At 45.4% G+C, this 15,519-nt stretch overlaps 4 protein-coding genes across 4 annotated transcripts; 3 read left to right on the forward strand and 1 right to left on the reverse strand.

Moving 5' to 3' along the window:
* Positions 1 to 2,582: 2,582 nt before the first annotated feature.
* On the forward strand, positions 2,583 to 3,827 carry LACBIDRAFT_335024 (uncharacterized protein; the record flags this gene model as incomplete). Its single annotated transcript, XM_001889868.1, has 3 exons — positions 2,583 to 2,652; positions 2,842 to 2,946; positions 3,010 to 3,827. 3 exons carry the CDS (start codon positions 2,583 to 2,585, stop codon positions 3,825 to 3,827), a joined length of 993 nt encoding a protein of 330 aa, XP_001889903.1.
* Positions 3,828 to 5,397: 1,570 nt separating this feature from the next.
* LACBIDRAFT_335025 (uncharacterized protein) lies at positions 5,398 to 7,922 on the forward strand (the record flags this gene model as incomplete). Its single annotated transcript, XM_001889869.1, has 9 exons — positions 5,398 to 5,534; positions 5,622 to 5,984; positions 6,048 to 6,179; positions 6,225 to 6,420; positions 6,473 to 6,559; positions 6,617 to 7,177; positions 7,227 to 7,525; positions 7,637 to 7,806; positions 7,879 to 7,922. 9 exons carry the CDS (start codon positions 5,398 to 5,400, stop codon positions 7,920 to 7,922), a joined length of 1,989 nt encoding a protein of 662 aa, XP_001889904.1.
* A 272-nt stretch (positions 7,923 to 8,194) lies between these two features.
* Positions 8,195 to 12,456, reverse strand: LACBIDRAFT_335026 (uncharacterized protein; the record flags this gene model as incomplete). The annotated part of the gene is made up of 20 exons (XM_001889881.1): positions 8,195 to 8,473; positions 8,519 to 8,563; positions 8,625 to 8,853; positions 9,096 to 9,376; positions 9,450 to 9,569; positions 9,627 to 9,703; positions 9,775 to 9,878; positions 9,936 to 10,021; positions 10,095 to 10,197; positions 10,417 to 10,448; positions 10,576 to 10,678; positions 10,823 to 10,840; positions 10,898 to 10,999; positions 11,057 to 11,158; positions 11,216 to 11,315; positions 11,373 to 11,473; positions 11,531 to 11,609; positions 11,690 to 11,886; positions 12,011 to 12,284; positions 12,330 to 12,456. 20 exons carry the CDS (start codon positions 12,454 to 12,456, stop codon positions 8,195 to 8,197), a joined length of 2,559 nt encoding a protein of 852 aa, XP_001889916.1.
* A 529-nt stretch (positions 12,457 to 12,985) lies between these two features.
* On the forward strand, positions 12,986 to 13,629 carry LACBIDRAFT_335027 (uncharacterized protein; the record flags this gene model as incomplete). Its single annotated transcript, XM_001889870.1, has 3 exons — positions 12,986 to 13,080; positions 13,257 to 13,353; positions 13,486 to 13,629. 3 exons carry the CDS (start codon positions 12,986 to 12,988, stop codon positions 13,627 to 13,629), a joined length of 336 nt encoding a protein of 111 aa, XP_001889905.1.
* Between the last annotated feature and the right edge of the window lie 1,890 nt (positions 13,630 to 15,519).

A 15,519-nucleotide genomic window follows, 5' to 3' on the forward strand; every position in this document is an offset into this window, starting at 1 on the left:
AGTAGGTTGTTCATTACAAGCTGGAAACATACATGCATCACGACCTCCTCCAATACTGGCTTTTCCTTCGATAAAATCCTGTCGACCAATTGCAGTGACGTCTTGAAGATCCATGATCGCGCAGCCTATACGTTGGGTCCACCTGTAAAGTTCGGTCGATGGCGGACCAGTCGCGAGAACAGGGTATGGATCTAAATTGCCATGCCCATCCTTGAAATGGTGCAGAACAATCTTATAGCAATGTAGCTAGGGGGTTGAGAAGTTGACATTCATGGTTGGGAGGATACAGAATGATGGGCGGATTAACCACACGGGGATTCCCATCACCTGGAGTTGTTGAGCGACCTGGACCTTTTCTGTAAATGCTCCCATCAACTTCTGATTGGCGTCGTACTTGACCACACCATTGGGACCAGGAAAAAGAAGTGGTTGATAAACGTCAACGAAATCGATCCACGCGTGTATGTCCAAGACCGCTCTTTGGAACTCTGTGATGGCCAGTAGTATCTCCTTGTAGGTCATCCCAAACGAACGAAGCCTATTGAGAGCTTGACACATCGCAGTGACCAAAAGACCCGCGAGAGGGGAGCGGTCGCATCCCTCATGTTTACCGATCAGACCAACATATTTGTCGTGAAGATCCTTGTACCCGTTCAACAAATCCGGCTTGAGTACACGAATAGTGACTGAGAAAGGCGAATTGGGAATGATAGGGCAATCTTCGGGAGAGGGTGTCCACCACAACATGTGGCGAGACTGATCGCGTATGGGGATGCAGCAGATATACTCAAAACCTTTGATGTACATCTGGGGGTGGAGGGTGCGGTCGTCCAGTCCAAAGCGGCCATCCGCCTTCGCTTGAATATGATGAATGCCAATGGGAGCGGTCAGGATGTAGCCCACGTTCGGAGTAGTAATGACCCACCAGGATGGGGGGTCGCCCTTGTCGGGATGTTCGATGAATGTGTTGATCCCGGCCTCACTCACAACCTCCCTCGTCCGAACCTGATGATCCAATACATTCCAGCAATAAGCGTCCGTCGCGCAGAATTTGCGATCTCCTTCACGCGTGTATTCCTTATAGTACGGTTTCGAAGTTGGAGAAGTAGACGCCATAGCTAGTAATCCTGTTAGAAATGCATTTCTAGAATAGATAGTTGAAGAAATGTCGTGCGACAGAGAGTCAAACACGATTGGAGGATGTCCGTCGACAGGGAGTCAAGATGTACATCCTCCAACGGAACGACAAGGAGTCAAATTCCGCGCTCAAGCATACGAGATCCAGGAGAAGACTACATACCGATCAGAGTCCAATTGATAGTACACGGGTGGGTGGCGGGATGCGGGAGAGAGGCTGTTTAAGCCAGAGGCAGACGTGGTTGGGAAGACCCAAGTAACAAAGCTGAGGACCATGTTCAGTATGAGTATAAGTATACGCGAACATACATTACTCACCGGTTACGGATGAATGGCACGGAAACGGAATATAAAACCAGATGGACGCCAACGCCTAAGAAAGATCAGATTAACGTGTATTCGGCGGCAAAGTGAACCAAGAGTGAGTGACAAGGAGTCGAACTCAGGAAGGTGGGAAGGTGGATCAACAAGGAGTCAAAATCCACCCAATCCCATGGAACGACAAGGAGTCGAGTTCCAGAATCAAAAAACACAAAAAGGAAGACTCACTGTTTTGAAGAACTTCTTCGTTGGCGCACTCTATCGTGGATGAAGAAGATGGAGGAGTTGAAAAGTAACGGAACGGAAAAACGGTGATTGATCCCAAACACCAATCACGTTGTTAATGGCATCACGTGCACATCAAACGCGTCAAAACCAGACGCGTCAAATGCTAGTACTACCACTTACGTTGTACCTACGTAACACATATGTAGTAGACCGGAAAAGCGAACGCCGCAGACCTCGTACTAGCCGTATTCCATAGCAAATCACCCAATTCGGCTCGTCCCTCCACTGAACATGATACACCTCCCCCTTCCTTCCCACAAACAGCCCTTATCTACAAACGCCACTTCATTAAAATTGTAGAAATAAGGAGCAATGCAGAATTTTGCCACTCACCAATTTGAGAGTGACGACCTGACGAGAGGTTGTGTGCATTGACATCCACAGCGGCCACCGCTGCGCTGAAACGAAAGAAACAGAAAGAGACGGAACTGGATCGACTAGCAAAAACACGAATCCAAGCAGAGATGCAAGTCAAAACCCTAGAATCGGCCAATTTGAACGCGGAGTCGATTGCTGGATGGAGATTATTGCCACTCACCAATTGGAGAGTAAACCGCGGTTAGTGGTTAGTCAATTCTGGAAATGAAATAACCAGTTATTTTGCGGTTAACTAACCGTTAAAAAACCGGTTATGACCGGTTACAACCGACCCTATTATACCCCTTCAAAACGCATCTAAAAGCATGAGAAACGCTAAAAATCTGACAGAGTTATGGTCAAATCTCTAAATTATTGGCTAAAATAGTAGGCTTTCAAGAATATTATTATAAAATTGTCAATTCTTCACCGAATTTAGCGTTCTTGGGCTTGTTTTAAAGCTACGACGCATGGCAATAATGTTTACTGCAAGAAATATGAAAAGTATACGCCGTTTTAATCGATTTTCTATTTTTTCGGTCCTAACCGGTTAGTAACTGCAACTAACCGGTTTTCATCGGTTATCTTCGGTCCAGTTAGGTTATTTTGGGTCTGGGAACAAACCCTAACCGGTCTCGGTCTCGGTTAGAGCCCCTGGGCACCCAATAACCTAACCTAACCGGACTTTCAAACACTACTCCTCGAGCCGCACTGAAGGAAGAAGAGGACGATACACAGCTTCTATCGAGCGCGAAGAGTCCGAACCCCAAACTATCTTCTGGGATATAGACACAGCCCAGAACATTCCCATTTGGGCTGAGCCTATCATCAAATCGACAGAACGTATGTTCGGCAAATTCGACCAATCCATCGATGAAGATGTCCTTGTATCTCTAGGTGCGATAGACGGAATCATGCCGGGCAGTACGAAAGACGAAAGTGATCGTTTGAGGTGTGCTATCGAGCTAATCTACAACACTCCTAAGGATCTTCGTTGGAGTAACTTAGGCTCAGCCGTTCGGAAATTTGCTGAATACGAAATCAGCAAGGAAGACCTGGTAAGGCATACCGGACAAAGTGTCACTCACGGAGTCGAACGTACTCTGTTGTTAGAAGCCTCTCAAGTTGTCGTGACCGTCGATCAAGTACTACAAACTTTAGCGGAATTCTTCCACAAACGAGATCGAGAACATTTCGTCTTGGACCAGCAATTTGCTTTTCTACGCCTTATAGCGTCTCATACGAGTAGGACTCAAGTGTTAGCCACCTATCGAGTACTTCAATATCGAACCACAGTAGCTTCGAAACACCTGGTGCAACAGATCAACGCCATTACCAAAATGTATGGATCAGACACAGATCAAATGTCGGTCAGCTCCTACGAATCGACTAGAGCATCACTACGATCCGTATTCGGCAGTGGATCTGCCAGGAAGGAAGCTGGCAAACTGCTTGCAAGACCTGAGTACTTTAGTAGAATGCCTCAAGACTTAGTAGAGACTGCTGCATATTTGCGCGACCGAGCCTACAAGGATCGTCCTATCCCTAAAGCATTCTCCATACATCGATCCCGTGATGCCCAACCAACGGATAGACCTGATTCCGTCTCATCTAGAGAGTCTATGATTCCTACAACGAGACCTGAACTTGTGCGTATCCCCGCAGCAAGTGAAAGTCAAGGTGTCAGGTTCGACTGGTGGCTACCACTTTTATCTATAACCTAGACTTAAGCCTAGAGAGTCATTTCTATAACTTAGACTTAAGCCTAGAGGCCATATCTATAATGCTTAGGATTTTTTGAAAGGCATTTCAAATGTAGGCCTGGGTATTTCATAGTGAATTTTCCATAGATACCCAGCGCATTTTCTGCAAAATTTCAAATGCAGCCCTGGATATTTCATTGCGATTTTTCAATAGATACCCTGGGCATTTCATTGCGATTTTTCAAATGTATCCCTGGATATTTCATTGCAAAATTTCAATGGATACCTGGCGCATTTCATTGCGATTTTTCAAATGTATCCCTGGATATTTCATTGCAAAATTTCAATGGATACCTGGCGCATTTCATTGCGATTTTTCAATAGATACCCTGGGTATTTCATTGTGATTTTTCAAATGTATCCCTTGGTATTTCATTGTGATTTTTCAAATGTATTCCTGGGTATTTCATTGCGATTTTTCAAATGTATCCCTGGGTATTTCATTGCGATTTTTCAATAGATACCCTGGGTATTTCATTGCTAAATTTCAAATGTATCCCTGGGCATTTCATTGCGATTTTTCAAATGTATCCCTTGGCATTTCATTGTGATTTTTCAATAGATACCCTGGGTATTTCATTGCGAAATTTCAAATGTATCCCTGGGCATTTCATTGCGATTTTTCAAATGTATCCCTGGGTATTTCATTGCGATTTTTCAAATGATACCCTGGGTATTTCATTGCTAAATTTCAAATGTATCCCTGGGCATTTCATTGCGATTTTTCAAATGTATCCCTTGGCATTTCATTGCGATTTTTCAATAGATACCCTGGGTATTTCATTGCGATTTTTCAAATGTATCCCTGGGTATTTCATTGGGATTTTTCAATAGATACCCTGGGTATTTCATTGCAAAATTTCAAATGTAGCCCTGGGCATTTCATTGTGATTTTTCAAATGTATCCCACATTTCATTGCGATTTTTCAAATGTATCCCTGGGTATTTCATTGCGATTTTTCAAATGTATCCCTGGGTATTTCATTGCGATTTTTCAATAGATACCCTGGGTATTTCATTGCTAAATTTCAAATGTATCCCTGGGCATTTCATTGCGATTTTTCAAATGTATCCCTTGGCATTTCATTGCGATTTTTCAATAGATACCCTGGGTATTTCATTGCGATTTTTCAAATGTATCCCTGGGTATTTCATTGGGATTTTTCAATAGATACCCTGGGTATTTCATTGCAAAATTTCAAATGTAGCCCTGGGCATTTCATTGTGATTTTTCAAATGTATCCCACATGTCATGGGTCCATGCAATAGGCTTCCCTGGAGGGTGGTCACATGACCAATTACCAAAAATGGTCAAAAACGAAAGTTGTAGCCCTACACTGTAGCTTCCCGAATCTGTTTGAATTATGTTCTGAAGTGCTCCTGTTGTGGAGATATGAGGTAAAGGAATTTCAAAAGCGTTGCGTTTTTTTTTTTTTTGTGTTTTTCTCTATGAAAACAAAACCAAATAACGTGATTTCAGTATATTCAGAAAGCTAAAAGAAAGGGCTACAATTATTGTATCGTGGGAAAAATGACCAAAAAAGGAAGGTGCATCCCGTACTACTTCTCTCGGGAAACAGACGGTCCTGTCACCCGGCAAGCGCCGACGCGCGCCAAGTCAGGGTGTGAACTGTTGCTCGGCTCCAGTACCGTCTTCGTCCCCTTTGGGTGATGCCCGTCACGCCCTTTGCCCTTGTTTTCGTCTCCTCCGTCGCTCACCGCCGTTTCGCGTGCTCATCTCTATTGCGTTTTCAGATCGATCTGGTGGTGGGGCACCCACAATGGCCTCCCCGACGGCGGCCTCTGTTTCAAGGTCCCGAAATCGATCGCAGCCCAAGCACCAGCCTCAGAAACCGCGCACAACTATCTGACGCTGCGCTGCCTCTTCATATTTGCAGTCGGACTGTTGGCGTGCTTCGTGGTGCTTTATAGCAACCGAGGATTGGGTTTCAAAATGATGGACATTGACGGGGATGCTGATGGGAACGCTATGGATGTTGACTCGACCCCCTTGCCTGGTTCTCGACATGCTTCGAAACATGGGACAACACAGGGCTTGACCATCCCATTACCTGGACCGATTGTGGATGGAAAGAGGCAGAAGCGGTTCATGTGCATGTGAGTGTCTCTCTCGCTCTCTTTCCGCTGGATGGCAGACTGTTCACATATCGGTCTGACCAGTGATGGTCCTGGCGTCAAGAAGCCGATGCTAGTAGAGTGGTGCAAGCGCTTCCGCCTCCCGCATTCTGGAAACATGGCGAGCCTGCGCGAAAAGTTGGTGTGGTACAGTGAGCACGAGGAGGAGTGGAACAAGTGAGTCCACACCTGGTTGCTCTTCGTTGCTGATGCCCCTTCCAGAACCATCCCTGCAGCACGCCGAGCACACCTCGGTGGATCATCGAGGACAACGTTAAAGAAGAAATCAGTACGAAGGACCGAAGCCATGTTTGGTCAAGGTTCAACAGTGGCTCGAGCACCCAACGCCGACGTTCTTCCAACTGAGAACTTACAGCCAAAGCAAACACAGGAGGAGCGCGACAGGATCCTCACATGGGTAACTACTTGTCTTATCCATATGTATTACCTGTTAGCTCACTGTGACGCAGGCCCGAACGATTGTCAAGGAGAATCCGTATCGTCCTAGGGAGGAGAGGCGAAGGATGGCTGCACAAAGGGCGCTGTTGGAGCGATCGGTATGGAAGAGATACCCGCCCTCATGACATTGCTTTGCTAATGATATGTTTTTCAAGACGAATACGGATCCTGCTCTCCAAGCGACGCTCGAATATACGAGCTGTCAGCTCAATCAGCTCCTCTCACACATCGTTGACCCAGCCAACAACCGAACGACGGCCCTGTCTCCCCTCTCTTTGCTCACCACCCTTCCGGCACACTCTTCTATGGATCCAGCACCATCTGAACACGGCGTTGCACCCGTTTTCACCATGCACACAACGGCGAGCTTGTCCAACGCAGCTGTCCCTCTCCCAGTGCAAGTCAATGACACTGTCCCATCTGTTGATGCGGTTATCACACGCACCCTCGTTTTGGGTGACATGACACGGATTACTTTCACGGCGGCCGATGTCAAGGCACCACCCATCATCTCGTTTGCACATGACATCGCAGGACTCAACCGTATGTGGGACGACACATCATCAAATTGGGACAATGTATCTCCGTTGGTCATCTGCGGCCGCCCGATCGCTCTTGTGTATTGGAGGAATGTGTACAAGAGCTCGAGGGGAAAGAATGAGCATTGGAAACCTGGCCAGTGCCGGGGAACCAAAGACAAATGGTTCAAGTGGAGGGTTGGTAACAAAACTCTTACTTTGCAAGCTTGTCTAATTTAATTTTCAGATCATGGTGCACCGCTATCGTCAGGGCACTCCAGAGAGCTTTTGGGAAGAGTTTACGAGGGATGGGGAGAGAATGAACTTTACGAGGATCATTGCAGAGTTGGCTCAGCAACGGGTTGCAGCAGACAACGCACTTTCCCGGCAGGCTAGAGATGAGTATGGCACCACATTCCCTGCTTTCTTTTCGTACCGGAAGGGTGGGGTGACCCATGCCATGGTCAGATCTTCCCACGTCGCCAAGCGGTACCGACAGCTGAAGGGAATAGCAGGGGAGGGATTAGAATCGGATGATGAGGATGAGTAGGTTAGATTAACTGATAATAGTATACATATGTCCGTTTGTAATTAGTTGACACCTCCGTAATTCATGATCATTGTCCTTCCCATATCTATTTGTTTTGAATTTTCAAGTTCAAGCGCAATGGCAACTTCTCCCGCAACGAAAGCACTTGGTGGCTGGTTTCCGCGCTGGGTTAAAGTAGTCCTCGCGTTGTTCTGTGGGATTGTCGTTCCACGAGATCAAATACTTTACAATTGTCATACTGGAGAACTCCGTGCTCCAGCCACCCCACTCGCAAATAGTGCGTAGGAGCCATCGCCGCTCTCCTGCCAAGTATTGACAGCCACCACGCCTGAACGAGTGGGTTCCATAGGGGGTTGGATCAACCTTTATGTCGAGAAGGTTGTTTCTGAATAACTCCAGGAACTGTTCTGATGTCTGGCGAAAAACTTGGTACATTTCACATGGAAAAAAGAAATCACTGACCATCGGGGTGTTGCTTTCGACAGGTCTTTCTCCTGAGCCAATCTTTCGGAAAACATATCCATCAGTTATCTCTGCAGCGTCGATCCAGTCAGAAAGCGCTCGAACAGGGCAAAGGTGAGCATCTTCTTCTTCGAGACGATACAAGTGAAATGGCTTTATTTCTAATCAGACATTAAAATGTTAGGAGTTGAAAGGAATTAATTTCAATACACACCTCCGTATTGATGCGTTTTGCGATATGGCAACGTCAAAGTCATGCGATCCTTGGACATTTCAATATCTGCCATTGTTATTTTAAGAACCTCATCCACCCTGAGCAAACACAGAAATGCAATTGTGTAAATGGCTTGGAGTGCTCGTCGTGTAAGTCCACCACCCCACTCATGGAGCCTTCCAGCATCTTGGCGAGAAAGAGGTGTGTAGGGATGAATTTTCCAGTTCTCCGGGAGGTGATTGTAGTCATACAGATCCTCCAGAATGCTCTAAAAATCAATTAGATCATGAGATCCAGTTTTTGAGAGACAAACAGAGGTTATTGCTCGAGCACTTGTTGGTGTCTCTCCGGCTTTTACCTACAATGAATTAATGAGATGAGTTTAGATATGTTCAAGCGTAGTATGGGAACTAAATCACCTTTCGACGCCGAAGGCCGGACATGTAATTTGCTACTTCGGAAGAAACAGAGGGATTGCCCATCATGCGTCCAGGGACCAGTTCACTCTCATGCCACTGCACTGATCCAAGGTTGTAGTCACGCGTAAATACATGGGTCATTGCGGCTCGCATCTTTTGAGCCTGAGCATAGGAGTCCCGAAACTCATTATGTGGACGATGTTTACCATCGAGTGTGATTTCGTCACATCTGTTAGCAAAAATTCAAGGTTCAGCCCATCAAGCAAGATAGAAGCAGTCAATAAAATGAAAGGACGGACTTGCTCATAATCCAGGAGCAGATCCAGAAAGGAGCATCCACTGGGGGGGAGCTGCAAAAGAGCTCTGAGGAACTCTTGATGAGGCCAGAATTTATCAAGAAGGTGGCGCATTGCTCCTTAAGTCTGCAGAACGTGAGCGGGGGGCACTGATGTGATTTCTTCTTGTCTTTACCGCTGGTATTCAGCTTCTGTCTTGTCGGTAACACCTCTTGAAGCTCCAAAAACAGATGCTTTCCATTTCTTCATAAATTCATGATTTCCTGGCTCAAGATCAGCTGCAACAAGGTCAGGAATTGTGCCCTGTTCTCCCTCGAGATCCTCATCAATCTCTTCTTCAGTAATTCTGTCATCTCCATTTTGGAACTGGATGTTGAGCACTTTGAAGTTGCGAGCAAGTAGTGAAGGGTGGCTGTCAGCCATGATAGAAATTGGGGAGGTGTCGAATGTGCATTGCTAGTCATACTATATATACACGGAGAGAGCACTGAAACAGGTTCATATACAAACCTGCACCTCCTATCCATACCTCCGCGTCAATCACAATAAATCGGCTTGGTTGCCAGTTGGTCGTTGTCAAGGACAGAGGCCTTGCGTTTGCCTGGCCGTGCCTTTGTAGATTAATGGAGAATGAATACAATGCCGATCCCTAGAGCAAACATGGTCAGTTAAAGGCCAAAAACGTAAAAATAGAGCAAGCACTTACCAAGTAACTCGATTGTCTGGGTATCAACTCCCCTGCCCCAACATATTTGATTCGGCTGCGCCTAACGTCTGAAAAATCTGGGTAACAATTTCTGGAGTGAATGATGTCAGTTAGAGGCCAAGAACGTGAAAATCGGGCAGAAACTCACAGAGTAGCTCAATTTTCCGAGTATTGAGTCCCCCCCCACACACATATTTGAATGCCAGATAAGAACGGCTGCGCCTAACGTCTCGAAAATTTGGTGAACGGTTTCTGGAGCAAATGCAGTCAGTTAGAGGCCGAGAACGAAAACATTGAGCAGAAACTCACAAAATAGCTTGGTTTCCTGAGTGTGGACCCCATTCTATCACATATTTAAATGCCAGATATGAACGGCAAGGCCCAGCATCTCGCAACTTTGGGCAGTGATTCCTGGCGGTAATGCCGTCAGTTCAAGGCCAAGAACATAAAAAACGGACAGGAACTCACAGAGTACTTGCAATTGTCTGGGTGTAGACTTCTGTCCCCCAGAGAGCTGAACGTCGTATGCGAGTGACGATGCCTAACATCTCGCAAATCCGGGTGACGATTCCTAGAGCAAATACAGTCAGGTAGAGGCCGAGAACGTGAAAATCGAGCAAGGACTCACAGTGTTGCTCAATTTTCCGGGTGTGGACTTCCACCCCCCGCACATATTTGAAAATGCCAAATAAAACGGCCGCGCCTAACATCTCAAAGATTTGGTGAACGGTTTCTGGAGTAAATGCAGTCAGTTAGAGGTTGAGAACGAAAACATTGAGCAGAAACTCACAAAATAGCTTGGTTTCCTGAGTGTGGACCCCACTCTACCACATATTTAAATCCCGAATGTGAACGGCAAGGCCCAGCATCTCGCAACTTTGGGCAGTGATTCCTGGAGGTAATGCCGTCAGTTCAAGGCCAAGAACATAAAAAACGGACAGGAACTCACAGAGTACTTGCAATTGTCTGGGTGTAGACTTCTGTCCCCCAAAGAATTAGACGTCGTATGTGAGTGACGATGCCTAACATCTCGCAAATCCGGGTGACGATTCCTAGAGCAAATACAGTCAGGTAGAGGCCGAGAACGTGAAAATCGAGCAAGGACTCACAGTGTTGCTCAATTTTCCGGGTGTGGACCTCCACCCCCCGCACATATTGAAAATGCCAAATCAAAACGGCCGCGCCTAACATCTCACAGATTTGGTGAACGGTTTCTGGAGTAGATGCAGTCAGTTAGAGATTGAGGACGTAAAAATCGAGCAGGAACTCACCGAATAGCTTGGTTTCCTGAGTGTGGACCCCACTCTACCACATATTTAAATGCCAAATGTGAATGGCGAGGCCCAGCATTTCGCAACTTCGGCCAGTGATTTCTGGAGGTAATGCCGTCAGTTTATGACCAAGAACATAAAAAACGGACAGGAACTCACGAAGTACTTTGATTGTCTGTGTGTAGACTTCTGTCCCCCAAAGAATTAGATGTCGTATGTGAGTGACAATGCCTGATGTCTCGCAAATCCGGGTGACGATTCCTAGAGCAAATTCGGTCATTTAAAGGCCGACAACGCGAAAATCGAGCAAGAACTCACAGAGTTGCTTGATTTTCCGGATGTGGACTTCCACCCCAGAGAATGGGACGTCGTATGTGAGCGACAACACCTGACGTCTCGCAAATGCGGGTGACAGTTCCTAGATAAAATGCGGTCAGGTAGAGGCCGAGAACGTGAAAATCGAGCAAGAACTCACGGAGTAGCTCGATTTTCCGCATGGGGACTTCCACCCCCACATATTTGAATGCTGAATGAAAAGGACGATGCATAACGTTTCGCAAATTTAGGTAGCGATTCCTGGAGCAAATGCCGTCAGTTTGAGGCCAAGAATATAAAAATCTGGCGGGAACTCACTGAGTAGCTCGATTTTCTGAGTATGAACTTCCAGCTCCCACATATTTGAATAGTGAATAAAGACGACCACGCCTTACGTCTGGAAACTTTGGGTAATTATTATTGGAGCAAATGCCGTCAGTTAGAGGCCAAGAACATAGAAATCTAGTGGAAACTCACAGAGTAATTTGATTTCTTGAGTATGGACCCCCCCACTCCACCGCATATTTGAATGCCAAACGTGAACGGCGAGGCCCAGCATCTCGTAACTTCGGCCAGTGATTCCTAGAGAAAATGCCATCAGTTCGAGGCTGCGAATGTGAAAATCGAACAGGAATTCACTGAGTACCTCCATTGTCTGCGTGGAGACTTCTGTTCTGCAAAGAATTGATCGTCGAATGTGAGCGACAACGCCAAATGTTTCGAAACTTGAGGGGGTGTTTCCTGGATAAAATACCGTCAGTTAGAGGCCAAGAACGTGAAGATCGAGCAGGAACTCACAGAGTAGCTTGAATTTCTGAGTTCCAACTTCTACCCCCGACATCTTGATGTCTAATGTGAGCAGCAAGGCCAATCTTCTCGTAACTTCGGTAACAAGTTCTTAGAGAATACGGCATCAGTTCAAGACCAAGAACAAAAAAATCGGACTGGGACTGACGGACAAACTTGTTTTTTTCACCATACACTTTCTCTATCCATCGCAGAATTGAATGTCGAATGGGAAGGGCCAAGCCGAGGAGGTAGCAACTTTGAGTGGTGATTTCTGGAGTAAATGCTATGAGTTAGAGGTTGAGAACATGACGATTGAGCAGAAACTTACTGGGTATCTCAAATTTTTGGGAATAGACTTCTGTCTTCGGTATAGGACTGAGTGACAAGTGTCGAGTGTGAAAGACCAAGCCCAGCATCTTGCCAGCTAGGAGGTGCTGGGCTCCAGTGACCCACATGTGAATTGTGGTGGGAGTGGATAGAGTAGAAGGCCGACATCGGTGGGCGCGCGATCAAGGCGTGCTGAACCCGTTATGTAACACGTAAAGCAAAGTAAGGATCCGGCGACTGTCTTTTGATGGGTGAAGGACCGTCTTTTTCGAGGCTTGCGATGGTTTCGCAACACGCGGGAAAATAATTTGGCAGAGGAATTCGGTATGTGCTGCGTTCAAAAGACGGTCGCACTTGAGAAAAAGACGGTTCTCGTTGTAGGGTCCTGGCTCAGTTTGGGCTGCAGGGTGAATGACAGGGATCATGCAGCAGATATTGATCATGAACGCCAAGCCCTAGGGCACCCCTACTGTCGGCATGAGGCTGAAGCGTGTTGTGCACCCTTACAAGTATAAAGTTGTACCATTAGATTCCATAACACACATCGACCAAGATACTCATACCACTTGTCCTCTTCAAGCTGAAAGTCTCCCCTTACAAGCGCTTGTTGCCTGTTTTCCTCTCCTCCCGCACAAGCACAATCGATACACACCAACAATGGCCCCAATGGTCTTGGATGAAGTTGACCCTGCCGTCGTACTAGTCACAGCTCTCACATGCAAAGCCCCAAATGCTCTTCTGCAACCGATTAGGTGAGTTATCAAGGCCTGAGCTTCTCGTATTTCCGTCCAATGCAGCAAACATACCATGCAACTTTGTGATTTATTCAAATAACCTTCTCCTTTCGCCCTTCCATCTCCCCCTCCTTCACTTTTGTTCCTACTTTCGGACTTTGACTTTCGATCCTTGGGACGCGACTTGAGCAAAGGGTCGCCGCTCGCGTTCATGTCGGTTCCAAGGCGGAGATCACACAACGTGTCATCCAAGTGTCATCACACTCCCTCCCTTCTGTCCTTCCATTGTTTGTGTGTACATCCGCCTGCCGCCGACAGCAGCCTGTGTATGTAGCGGCCGTACGTGTGGACTGACTGAGTGTTTGCGAGGCTTTCAATGTGTGTTATGCGTTTTGTGCGTTAATGTGTTTTCTATGCACACAGCTATTTCCGTCTGAATTCCCGGCGCTTTCTCCCTTCTGGGTCGCCGCCGCCCGGCCCTGGCCTCTTGGCGAGATCTGTCTGCCTCGTCACAGATCGGTCACACTTCCAGACCGTCTCTTTCGTCGGTCGCAGCCTTACTTATAAGAATCAGATATAGACTACCAAGTTTACTGATCGACTACAAAAAAGTCGGACTTAGACTACACAGTTTACTGATACACTATAAAAGACTACAAAAGCGTGGACTTAGACTACATAGTTAGGGTTAGAGTCAAAAGGTTATCTTGACTACAAAGTTTGTAGTGTGCCCTTTTTCATTAAAAAAGTTTGTAGTGACCGCTTTTTGAGACTACAAAAGTTGTAGTGTTGCGCTTTTTCATTGGAAAAGTTTGTAGTGTCCGCTTTTTAAGACTACAAAAGTTTGTAGTGTCCGCTTTTTGAGACAACAAAAGTTTGTAGTGTTGCGCTTTTTCATTAGAAAAGTTTGTAGTGTTCGCTTTTTGAGACTACAAAAGTTTGTAGTGTGCACTTTTTTATTAGAAGAGTTTGTAGTGTCTGCTTTTTCATTTAAAAAAGTTTGTAGTTGACATGTAGTTTATGGTGTCCTTGGCCCTATCTATGTTATGGGGATGAGGTTGAAGGATTGCCATCATATTGACAGTGCTGCAGCATTAGTATTTGACATCATGCACAAGTTGTCTGTCACATTAGGAAAGGCCATTCCATGTCTTTCATATTGATACCTACTGTCCTATCTGAAGACATAATTGTCAGCTCATTGACATGACATGACCAGTTTTTGACATCATGACCAAGTTTGCATTTCATGCTGTCTGCTTTCACATTGATAACTACTGGCCTGTCCCAAACATAGTCAACTTTGATACAGGTCTTTGAGGGCTGTAGGATGATGGGCTGATTCATCCTTTGAGGTGTCTTGAAGACGGGTCATGTTGTAAGTTGACCATGTATTGAGTAGATATCAACATGAATAGCCTTCTCTAGCTTAAAAGCCAACTTGGGCATGATGTGAGGAACTGATGATGTGGCAATAGCAATATGTAAAGTCATGTCAATCCTTCAGCCATATCCCCATATGAGCTTACAATTATGTCTTGAGATAGGACAGTAGGTATCAATATGAAAGACAACTTGTGCATGATGTCAAATACTAATGCTGGCACTGGCAATATGATGGCAATCAACCTCATCCCCATAACATAGATAGGGCCAAGGACACCATAAACTACATGTCAACTACAAACTTTTTTAAATGAAAAAGCAGACACTACAAACTCTTCTAATAAAAAAGTGCACACTACAAACTTTTGTAGTCTCAAAAAGCGGACACTACAAACTTTTCTAATGAAAAAGCGCAACACTAAAAACTTTTGTTGTCTCAAAAAGCGGACACTACAAACTTTTGTAGTCTTAAAAAGCGGACACTACAAACTTTTCCAATGAAAAAGCGCAACACTACAACTTTTGTAGTCTCAAAAAGCGGTCACTACAAACTTTTTTAATGAAAAAGGGCACACTACAAACTTTGTAGTCAAGATAACCTTTTGACTCTAACCCTAACTATGTAGTCTAAGTCCACGCTTTTGTAGTCTAAGTTCGACTTTTGTAGTCTTTTGTAGTGTATTAGTAAACTTTGTAGTCTAATTTCGACTTTTGTAGTCTTTTATAGTGTATCAGTAAACTGTGTAGTCTAAGTCCGACTTTTTTGTAGTCGATCAGTAAACTTGGTAGTCTATATCTGATTCTTATAAGTAGTACGGGATGCACCTTCCTTTTTTGGTCATTTTTCCCACGATACAATAATTGTAGCCCTTTCTTTTAGCTTTCTGAATATACTGAAATCACGTTATTTGGTTTTGTTTTCATAGAGAAAAACACAAAAAAAAAAAAAACGCAACGCTTTTGAAATTCCTTTACCTCATATCTCCACAACAGGAGCACTTCAGAACATAATTCAAACAGATTCGGGAAGCTACAGTGTAGGGCTACAACTTTCGTTTTTGACCATTTTTG

The sequence above is a fragment of the Laccaria bicolor genome, genomic scaffold (assembly GCF_000143565.1).
Source record: "Laccaria bicolor S238N-H82 LACBIscaffold_74 genomic scaffold, whole genome shotgun sequence".
Classification (NCBI taxonomy): domain Eukaryota; kingdom Fungi; phylum Basidiomycota; class Agaricomycetes; order Agaricales; family Hydnangiaceae; genus Laccaria; species Laccaria bicolor.